The sequence below is a fragment of the Setaria italica genome, chromosome VI (assembly GCF_000263155.2).
Source record: "Setaria italica strain Yugu1 chromosome VI, Setaria_italica_v2.0, whole genome shotgun sequence".
Taxonomy (NCBI): Eukaryota; Viridiplantae; Streptophyta; class Magnoliopsida; order Poales; family Poaceae; genus Setaria; species Setaria italica.
The window spans coordinates 32130590-32141618 of record NC_028455.1 but is presented as its reverse complement, the minus strand read 5'-3'; the positions used below and the strand labels follow the sequence as shown (position 1 = coordinate 32141618).

The window sequence follows — 11029 nt, the reverse complement described above, 5'->3', positions numbered from 1 at the left end:
CATGATCACCAGTTCATAACAATTACTTTGTTAAGATCTCTCAGTAGTTGGATGTATGAAGAAGTTATCAAATAGGAGAGTGAGAGTTGTATTCAAGGTCGCTGTAGTTGCAGCAGTGTTGTTGCAGCTATTGCGTGCAGCTGCAGCGGCACAAGCGACAGCTAACTGCAGCACCAGCTGTGGCAATATCAGCATCTCCTACCCTTTTGGAATTGAGCCTGGCTGCTACCATGTTGGCTTCAACCTCAGTTGCGATCACTCACATAACCCGCCCAAGTTGTTCCTTGGTGATTCCACGGTGGAAGTGCTCGAGATTTCGATTCCCAGTGGCACAGTGCGCATCAACAGCAGCAGCATCGTGCCATCAAGTCCTAGCGCTTCCATTGATGGCAAGATGAACAAGTCAGGGAGGTATCACACATGGAGTGGCCTCAGAAAGGGTGGTCCATTCTTCGTCTCACCAGACAAGAACAGGTTCCTGGTGCTGTCATGCAACAATGTCCAAGTCCTCCTCCTTGGAGAGGACAACAGCACTGTCAATGCCTGCGCCACTTACTGTCCACCAGCCCCTGGGAAAAACCAATCTTTTCAGTACCCATTGCGCAATGAGTGCTCCGGAATTGGCTGTTGCAGTGCATCCATACCAAAAGGCTACAGTTCGTACAGCATCCAGGTCCAAGTCCAACCCCCCAATAATATTTCTGAGTTTGATGCAGAGTCTTCAGTGTACATAGCTGAGGAGGGATCCTACAACACTACACGCCTGATTTTTGAAACTCTTGATACTCTCCCAGCCCTTCTGGACTGGGTGATCAGCAACTCAACATGCAAAGATTCACCTACCGCATCTGCATGCCGCAGCAGAAACAGCTATTGTCAAAACTATACAAGCTATGTTTACAATGGCTACCGTTGTCGCTGTTCTGCTGGCTACCAAGGAAACCCATACATACAAGACGGGTGCAAAGGTATGCATGTTAAAGCAATCTAGATTCATTTCCTTACACTTGCAGTACAAAGTTTAAATGATATCAGATTGATGTGATGGCAGTTTAATACTTGCTTAGTTATATCTAAGTCTTCTGTAGGTGTTAATAGTTTACTAATTCTTTTCTGAGACAAAACAGGTTTACCAATCTAGTAGTTTAATTCATGATCTTGTATGTTTGTTTGTTTAGATATCGATGAGTGTGCACGTTGGGAGCTCCACTCATGCTATGGAACCTGCATAAATATGCCTGGAACGTTTCATTGTCAGTGCCCTCATGGAACCTATGGGAATCCCTTCACAGAAGGGGGATGCATCAAGATCAAGAATTCCTCTCAAGGTGACAACCACATCATGGATTACCTGAGTTTGTATACACTAACTTCATATATGGGAATTTCAATTGGACTAATTTTTTCAAGTGCTACTTATAAATGAGAAATTGTTACATAATGCATTCTTCAACAGTATTTAATCCTCTTCGTGCTGTAAAGTAAGAGTGATGGGTGTGATATACTGATATGTAACACTATTTTTCAATTTTTTTCAGGTTTAACCATAAGCCTGCTAATCAGTTGTGGCTCAATTTTATTGGCTCTTGCTTTCGTTGGCCCCTTTATACTACGTAAGATCAAGCTACGGAAGGCTCAAAAAGCAAAAGAAAGATTTTTCAATCAAAATCATGGTTTGCTACTGCAGCAGTTAATATCACGGAATGCAGATATTGGTGAAAGGATGATTATTACCTTAGCAGATCTGGAGAAAGCCACAAACAGTTTTGACAAATCTCGTGAGGTTGGTGGTGGAGGACATGGTGTTGTGTACAAAGGAATATTAGACCTTCATGTAGTGGCCATCAAGAAATCAAAGATAGTGGTACAACGAGAAATCGACCAGTTCATAAATGAAGTTGCAATTCTTTCTCAAATCAATCATAGAAATGTGGTGAAGCTCCTGGGGTGCTGCCTTGAGACAGAAGTTCCATTATTAGTATACGAGTTCATTTCAAATGGAACACTTTCTCACCATCTTCATGTTGAAGGTCCAATATCACTACCATGGGATGATCGACTAAGGATTGCAGGTGAAATTGCTAGAGCGCTAGCCTATCTACATTCAGCTAGTACAATGCCAATATTCCACAGAGACATTAAGTCTTCTAACATACTTCTTGATGATAGTTTAACAGCTAAAGTGTCGGATTTTGGAGCTTCAAGGTATGTTCCAATCAATGAGACAGGAGTGACTACAGCTGTTCAGGGAACATTTGGTTATTTAGATCCCATGTACTATTATACCGGTCGGCTGACAGACAAGAGTGATGTTTTCAGCTTTGGTGTTCTTCTTGTCGAATTGCTCACTAGAAAGAAACCGTCCTTATACAACTCCGACAGCGGTGACAGTCTTGTTTCACATTTTGTCTCACTACTCACAGAAGGTGATTTGATTGACATAGTAGATCCACAGGTCATGGAAGAGGGAGATGGTGAAGTCCAAGAAGTAGCGGCACTAGCAGCAAGGTGCACTAAACTGGATGGGGAAGGCCGGCCCACAATGCGAGAAGTGGAGATGGCACTTGAAAACTTGCGACTTAAGAAGAAGCCTTCTCCACGAAATACCCTGTTTTCATCAGAGAGATGTGATGGGGACGAAATCGCAACTCGTTACTTGCCAGCTCGGGGGGTTGCCAATGAAGCAAGTAGACAGTACAGCATGGAGGAGGAAATCTTGCTGTCAGCAAGGTATGCCCGGTGATGTTTTTGCTATATCCTCGTGAACTGTTTAGTGAAAGAACATATATCCATTCTTTTTACCTGAAAAAAGAAACATGTGTTCTTCTTTCCTCCTTTTTTTGTGGGGGAAAGGAAGTGCTGTTTTTGTATGTGAATCAGTCAATGGTTCCATAGCCGTGTTTGTTTTGGTCAAGTCGATTCCATATATGTTCCTTTCCCCCACAAAAAAAGCGGATTGGACATGAGTTGTTGACAACCGAGGTAGAGAAATGGAAAATCATTCGTGGGAGATGAAGTAACATAAGTCCGAGTCAAATCACCATCCCCATCAGGTCGCTGGTAAGTTTGTGGTTTTGGACCTTAAAATACCTTCAGCACTAGGACCGAATCATGGCATGATAATAACCGCGTCTAAAGCTATGTACGGACTGAAGGATTCGACCCCAGTAGTTATCAGTTTGTCACGCTGGTAATTTTTGAATAATTACCTACAAAAAAACCCATGACGATCAACAAGGCAGCAAACTTGGGGTAACCACATGCGCTTGCGAGAGTGCGCACATATTTTTCAGCACTTTAATGTATAAATGTACAAATAACATACACCTTGTACCACAGCCAAAAAAAGAAAAGAAAGGAAAATAAATAAATAATACACGCCACATACAGTTGTCCGGGTTTTCGCTTCCTAGGATGCCCGCAGCAGGCGTGGAGCTAGCCACTTGCAGTGGGTATCAACGCCAGCATCTGGTTCTTGATCATCCCCATACACATCTCGATCTCCCTGAAGATCGGGATGTTCTGGGAGCTGCACGGCTGCAAGCCCGACAGCGATGAATCGAGGATGTGCGCGACTTCAGCAGGGTGACACTGCTTCTCCGTGCAGTTCTGGCGAATGTTACGGACTGCGGCGTTAGACCATAAGTCATAGTGGGAGTGCTGGAAATGCCAAGTCTGAAGTCTGAACAACACGCAGATCTTGGATGGCTTACCTTTATCATGACCATCATAGCGACGCAGGATGGAATCAACTCATTAGGAAATTGGCCATCGGAATTACCACCGTTTGGCAATCTTGAACTGTCATTTGTTGCAGGAGCAGGTGTGCCATTCTCTTGATACGATGCATTTGACTGGCCTGAATCTTGAACTACACCTGATCGTGATAATTTAGCATAGCATCAGCATCACATTGGATCAGAAACAGGGAATTAATTTACCTCTTCAGCATCAAGCTCATCTGCTCCCACCAAGGCTTCAACTTCACCTGCAACCATTCATACAACCCACCCATATTGTGATGGAACTGTTGAAGTGATGGAGAGATCCATTCAGAATGGGATGTATCTTTAGCTTGAATTCATGAGCTCCATTTTGAATTTAAACCTGGCACATCATGTTCTTTTAAAAGATTGATTAGGAACAACTTCATTTGATGGTTCCATCTGGCTCTCTTTGAGGTCCCCAAATTTGCTGCATTTAAAATAATTTACAATTTTTAGTCAGCAAAATGCAGCTAAAAGTTTGATGCAATGTACAGGTCCAACTAAAATAATAAGAAGCATTACCTAATTCTTGACTAGGCTGTAGTCTCATGCTCAACGTCAACATCAGAAGGCCCTTGCGATGGGGGGTGATGTTGTCGTCGATCAGCCATATTCATCTGGATGGAACCTCTGCCAGGCATTGCTTCCCTTACAAAACAATATAATCTGCCTTAGAGAGATGCTAAGTGTATCCGACTGTTGCTAAAAAAAATCTAGTGAAAATGAACTGGGAAATTCCTTCTTCTTAATACAAAGATACGCAGCTCTCCTACTTATTCTCAAGAAAAAAAAAAGAACTGGGAAATTCATTGCACAAAATAAAATTCAGGGTCATCTGATGGTTGGCCAGTAGCTAGCCAGCTAATAGTTTTGTGAGTACGTATTCCTCCACGCAGAAAATTCAGACGAATCTTGCTTAGACTATGCGACAGACTCTCAAGTTGGTGCCAATCCAAAAATTCTTCCGCCCAGAAATTCAAGCGCGTAGGCCTGCCGTGCCGTGTGCGCCTGCGGGGGTGATGTTTGTGCCCGCAGCCGAGCAGAGCAGCACGCGCGTTGGACATTTCCGGGCGGTGTAGCGCGTGAGTGCTCGATCGAAGGATTTCCCAAAGGAGCTGTCAATATCATCCCTCTGATTTTCAAAAAATATCATCCCTCTGTGTTTCAAATAGTAAACATGATTTGACCTAAAGTACTTCTCACCACACAAATTCAGCATAAAGTCAAGTCACCGCCGTGTATCTTCTCATGTTCCGCAGAGCTCCTGGCGACCATTTCCAAGAAAAGAAAAGTCACCACTCACCATCAGGGACCTACATCTTAATGTTAGGGAAGAGCCGAAGACCTCTTGGCCAGTGAAAGAAGACTCTATTGTGCCAATCTCATTGGGTATAAAAGTAGTGTGCCGGAGCCCAAAAAGTGTGCCAGTGTCTCCTTGCATACACGCCACGCCGCACACATGGAGAAGGTAGGAAGTAGTGTGGGAGTTGTAGCATTAGCTGCTGCAATTGCCACGCTGCTGCTGCCGCCGTTCGCCGCCGCGGCAGCCACCGGCCCGGGCAGCAGCTGCACCAGGAGCTGCGGCAACATCACCATCCCATACCCGTTCGGCGTGGAGCCCGGCTGCTACCACGCCGGCTTCAATCTCACCTGCAGGTCCGGCGCGGGCGGGCAGGGCTCGCCCCAGCTGTTCCTCGGCGACGGCACCGTGCAAGTGCTCGAGATCTCCGTCCAGCACAACACGGTGCGGATCAACAGCACCGGCATGATTCTACCCTTCAATGATGGCGGCCGCACCAAGAACGGGACATGGGGGAGCGGCCTCCCAAGGAGCGGGCCCTACTTCCTGTCGGAGACCATAAACAGGCTCCTAGTGCTCGGATGCAACACGCAGGTCACCATCCTGGGAGGAGACGACAACAACTTGGTCAGTTCTTGCACTGCTTTCTGCCCGTTGTCGGAGCCCAATCCTGGCTTTACTATTGGTACTGTGGCAAGTAACTGCACCGGCGACAGCGGCATAAACTGCTGTCAGGCTAGCATCGTTCTGAGTTACTCTTTCTACAACATTGAGATCAACAGGCTTAAAGGCGGATTACCCTTTACCCAGTCTATATACATTGTCGACCGTAGTCTTGATTACACGCCCGACATGGTTTTTAGTCCAGACCACAGTCCTAAAGCCCTCCCGGCCACGCTAGACTGGATAATTGCTAAAAACTCGACGTGTCCAACAAATACGTCCGTTCCTGAGTGTCGCAGTAACCATAGCAGGTGCCAAACCTCCCATAGTGGGTATGGTTGTCAATGCTCTGATGGTTATCAAGGCAATCCTTATGTTCCAGATGGATGCCAAGGTGCAGTAATAGTCACATAACTTTTTTTTATCTCTCTTCACGAACATGAAAACACCTTCATAACTCTAACTAATTTCCTTTTCTTAGAACTCTAACTGATATCCTTGTCTTTGTTTAGATATCAATGAATGCAAATCTCCAGACATTTATGTTTGCTATGGCGATTGCAAGAATACACCAGGAAGTTTCATGTGCCAGTGCCCTACTGGTTATACGGGCAATGCTTCCATTCCGAATGGATGCAGAGGTAGGCAACATATATAATCAAATTGTTTTTTACAGCTTACTGGTAAGTAGCAGGTCAAGTAAAGCTATGCTATATATGCACTATAGATTTAGCTTTGGAATTAAATCTGTCTAATTTCATTTATATATATTTTTTGCTTCCTGAACAAACGCCAGCACTGTAGTACCATTGCATAGTGAATGGCGTGATTTCATTTCAACAGAATGTGTATTGTTCATACTTTTGATTTGTTTGTTTTACATGTACTTTTTGCAGACATAGATGAGTGTGAGCGTCCAGAAGCACACTCATGCTTTGGAATCTGCCAAAATTTTCCCGGAAGTTTTCGTTGTCTGTGTCATGATGGAACCTACGGAGATCCTTCCACAAAAGGTGGATGTATTACAATCAAGAAATCCTTCGTAGGTAATACCCCAGTATGTGCAGTTATTACCATTTTTTAAAGATTTGTGTCATCACAAAATTACATTCAATCTGAAGTTGGTCAAGCTTAGTTGTCATCATTCACAAATTAAGTCCTCTCCAATATTTCTGTTTGCTCCGAAGTCACGAATTGTCCTTTCATTACCTTTTTTTTTCAGGTTTAAGCATTGGGTTAGGAGTAGGCGGTACAGGTCTTTTGCTTCTAGCACTTGGTGGCCCCTTCATAATTCGTAAAATCAAACTACAGAAGGTGAAGAAAATGAGACATAAATTTTTCAAGGAAAATCATGGTTTACTATTACAGCAGTTAATATCACGCGACACAGACATTGGTCATAGGATGATAATTACCTTAAGGGATCTAGAGAAGGCCACAGATAATTTTGATAGAGCTCGTATAGTTGGTGGTGGAGGACATGGAGTCGTGTTTAAAGGGATTCTAGATCTGCAAGTTGTGGCAATCAAGAAATCAAAGATAGTAGTTCAAAGAGAAATCAATGAATTCATAAATGAAGTTGCGGTACTTTCTCAGGTGAACCATAGAAATGTGGTGAAGCTCTTGGGATGTTGCCTTGAGACAGAAGTCCCGTTGCTAGTTTATGAGTTTATTTCTAATGGAAGCCTTTATAATCATCTTCATGTCGAAGGACCGATATCACTATCATGGAATGATCGAATGAGGATTGCAATGGAAGTTTCCAAAGCACTATCCTATCTACATTCCTCCGCTTCAATGCCAATATTTCACAGAGATGTCAAATCCTCCAATATACTTCTTAATGATGCTTTAACTGCAAAGGTATCAGATTTTGGAGCTTCTAGATATATTCCGATTGACCAGACAGGGGTGGTTACAGCAGTTCAGGGAACGTTTGGTTACTTGGATCCAATGTACTATTACACAGGCCGACTAACTGACAAGAGTGATGTTTTTAGTTTTGGTGTTGTCCTTGTAGAACTACTTACTCGAAAGAAACCAAATGACTACCAGTCCGTTGATGGTGGAAGTCTTGTTTCACATTTTGTCTCGCTCCTCGCAGAAGACAAATTAGTTGACATAGTAGATCCTCAAGTATTTAGGGAGGAGGATGATAAAGAAGTCTAGGAAGTAGCCACACTCGCAGCCATGTGTACAAAATTGAAGGGAGAAGACAGGCCTACAATGAGGGAAGTGGAGATGGCACTCGAGAATTTGCTTGTTAAGAAGAAGCAGGTTGCATGTATTAGTATTACAACATCAAGGAGAACTGATGAGGATGAGATTATGGCTCATTACCGGGCTAATAACGAAGCAAGCCGGCAATACACTATGGAAGAGGAACTTTGTTGGTCTTAACAACTTGTACTCATTTCTAGTATTCTACTAAGCGCATTAAATGTCAATTGAACGGGTCACTAAGGAAGCAAGCAGACAATACACCATGAAACTGGAAATCATATTGTCATAAAGATAACTAGGATATTCTTGTTCAGGCCTGGACAATGATGCATGGCAAGCAGATAATTAACTGCCAAGCGTGGGTAGCACATGGATACATGGTTACTTGTCCTTCATCATCCTAGAAATTAGTTATGTAATCTTTCTGCATATGCATTCATTTAGTCATAAATAATGAAGCTTCCATACAGATTTAGTGTGTTGGTGATTTCGCATAATTCCAGGCATAAACACTACAAAGCCAGTAGTTCCTATGGTTATTGTGTACCAATTGAACGTGAAATGTTCTCCCCTTTTGTACTCGATTGTAAGAAGGATAAATGAGTTGAAACCTTAGACTAGTGGATGTATCTCTGTATGCTTAAGACAATGCAATTGAACTATTAAATGTGTTTTTACCTTCCCATCAAAATGGTTATCATCTATCTGAAAGAAACTCATTGACTCTCATCTACCTTTTTTGCAAGGAAAACAAGATTTTACTTGATCCTACACCTGGAATTATGATTATATAAAATTAAGATTTACTAAGTTTTCTGCATTGTGTTGGCTCTGTGAAATACAGGATTGGCAGGTGATATAAGAAAAATAAGGGATTATTGATCTAGAATCCTAGTAGAATTATGGATCATATTGGGATCCTAAGAATTTTGCCTAAATCCTAAGAATTTTGCCACTATCACCGTGCTATCATCTAGTCCATAGTGCTGCTATTTGATGGAAAAATGAACAGGACAGGGAGAACCACACTTGGGATGGTCAGGGTGGTGTGTCTCGTTGGACAAGAAGTCAAGAACAGGCTCCTGGAGTCCTGGTACTGTTGTGCGACAAAGTCAAAAGTCCTCCCCCAGCCGGATCGTAGTATAGGACAATAGCGCCATCAAGGCTGGCGCCACATACTGCTTACCAGCCGAGGAAGAAAAAACAAAAGTTTCTGTAACCGACCTATGCTTACTTTGTGGTGCTCTCGCATTTGGCCGCTGTTGCAGCGCTTCCATCCCATGCAGAGTATACTTCCTACAGCTAGCATCCTTGTTCAATGCGTGCGTATTCCAAAGAAAAAGTTAGTGCGTGTATACAAAGGTAGTGTATAATGCATGACTGGAAAACTCGCCACAAATCAGGATCAGTCCATGCAAAAGTCACCGGCCCACAGAGTGAGGTGGTCTGTGGTACTAGTTTGATCAGGAAATTTCAGCAGGATTTACTCCCCTCAAGGATACTGAAAGTCCGAATAACCTCCTAAACTCTGCTATTTGGTTCAATTTACCTTATAATGTAAGTTATCTTTCTTGTTTTCCCCTACATAAGTTGAATTTTAATTTAAAATTTTGCAAGGTGGTAGTGGACATTGGAATCTATGTTAAAAAAAAATAGACTATGAACTTTGGAGCTTCTAGATATATCCAGATTGATCAAACAGGAGTGACCACAGCGGTTCAAGGAACGATGGGTTACTTGGATCCAATGTACTATTACACGGGCCAACTAACGGAAAAGAGCGATGTCTTCAGTTTTGGTGTTCTTCTCATAGAATTGCTTGCTTGAAAGAAGCCGTATGTTTGTCGGCGATGACAGCCTTGTTTCACATTTTGTCTCGCTGCTCGCAGGAGGCAAAGTGGTTACCATAATAGATCCTCAAGTCATGGAGGAAGATGGAGAAAATCCATGAATTGGCAACACTAGCAGCCATGTGTACAAAACTGAAGGGAGAAGACAGGCCTACAATGAGGGAAAGTCGAGATGACCGTTGGAAACTTGCTAATTAAGAAGAGGCAGGTTCCATGTAACGGAACACAAATGAGAAATGATGGGATCAAACTACAGCTCATTACATGCCAACTAATAGAGATTCCAAGGAAGCAAGCAGGCAATCACAATGGAAGAGGAAATGTTGTTATCAGCAACCTATCCCGGTGACTTATTTACATTCCTGAACAAGACTTATTTACATTCCTGAACAACACTTCGTATACTCATTTCTGATGTTTCTGCGCACAGCAAGGCAATGAAGAAGCGTCACTTACTTTATTCTCGTCCAAATTATTATGTAGATCTTTAATGAAATACGATAGTGTGGCTTTTGGTTCTGCATATTTCCGTTCATTAGTAATGTGTAAAGCCTATAATTCTTGTGCACAGTCAGTTAACTTTTTTTTTTTTTGAGAAACAGAATATGTTAACTGAACCTGATATGTTATCCCTATTCTGCTTTCTGTTCAAAGCAGAGTACTGGTTTTGTCTTTGTATTCTTGAGATAATGCAGCATAATAATTGTTCTGTACAGGCATGTTTCAATGTTTGTGCAGGCATCATTGTACTTGTACAGTTTGGAAAATCAAATGATGCACGAGCATCATCTAAAATGGAGAAAAGAAAAGCACCTTGCTTGGACGAATATCCAAAGCCACCTTCCCATCTTTATCTCAGGACTTCGAGCAGATTGCAGACCTGAACACAATCAGCAGCATCCGTTACTTTATCACCCAACATCCCAAATCGAATACTTCTATGGAGAAAATGAAAATTAACATGGAGGGAAGACATTATACATGTCAGGGTACTGCTGCCCTGTGTTCACTAAGGAAGGCCATCCTCATTCATTTGCACAGGACACACCAGCACAATCCCCTTCTTCCATGGTCATTAATTGACCATTGTGATGACTGATGAGTAGTTTCCTGTCGTCATGCCCAAAACCGGCAGCGAGCAGAGCTACTTCATGGACACGGAGTCAGGCGCTTGCTGCCTTCCCGGCCAGGGGCCTGAACACGTATACACAATCACCGCGTTGCCG

The 11029-nt window shown here is 42.9% G+C and overlaps 1 protein-coding gene and 1 pseudogene across 2 annotated transcripts; both read left to right on the top strand.

Moving 5' to 3' along the window:
* On the top strand, positions 1-3797 carry LOC101762493 (wall-associated receptor kinase 3). 2 transcript variants are annotated; one of them, XM_004973772.2, is made up of 4 exons: positions 1-968; positions 1179-1328; positions 1539-2072; positions 2170-2248. In XM_004973772.2, the coding sequence occupies exons 1-4, from the start codon at positions 56-58 to the stop codon at positions 2172-2174; spliced, it is 1602 nt and encodes a 533-aa protein (XP_004973829.1). In that variant the 5' UTR covers positions 1-55; the 3' UTR covers positions 2175-2248. The 2 variants fall into 2 exon arrangements, with proteins under 2 accessions (XP_004973829.1, XP_004973827.1); XM_004973770.2 differs by having other exon boundaries at positions 1539-3797.
* A 1331-nt stretch (positions 3798-5128) lies between these two features.
* LOC101768604 lies at positions 5129-8636 on the top strand (annotated as a pseudogene).
* Positions 8637-11029: the final 2393 nt, after the last annotated feature.

Bases quoted from the DNA above. Each gene is read 5' to 3' on its own strand.
- LOC101762493 (XM_004973770.2), top strand. From the start codon at position 56: ATGAAGAAGTTATCAAATAGGAGAGTGAGAGTTGTATTCAAGGTCGCT. The intron at 969-1,178 runs GTATGCATGTTA...TTGTTTGTTTAG, and splicing joins CATACAAGACGGGTGCAAAG to ATATCGATGAGTGTGCACGT. The intron at 1,329-1,538 runs GTGACAACCACA...AATTTTTTTCAG, and splicing joins GATCAAGAATTCCTCTCAAG to GTTTAACCATAAGCCTGCTA.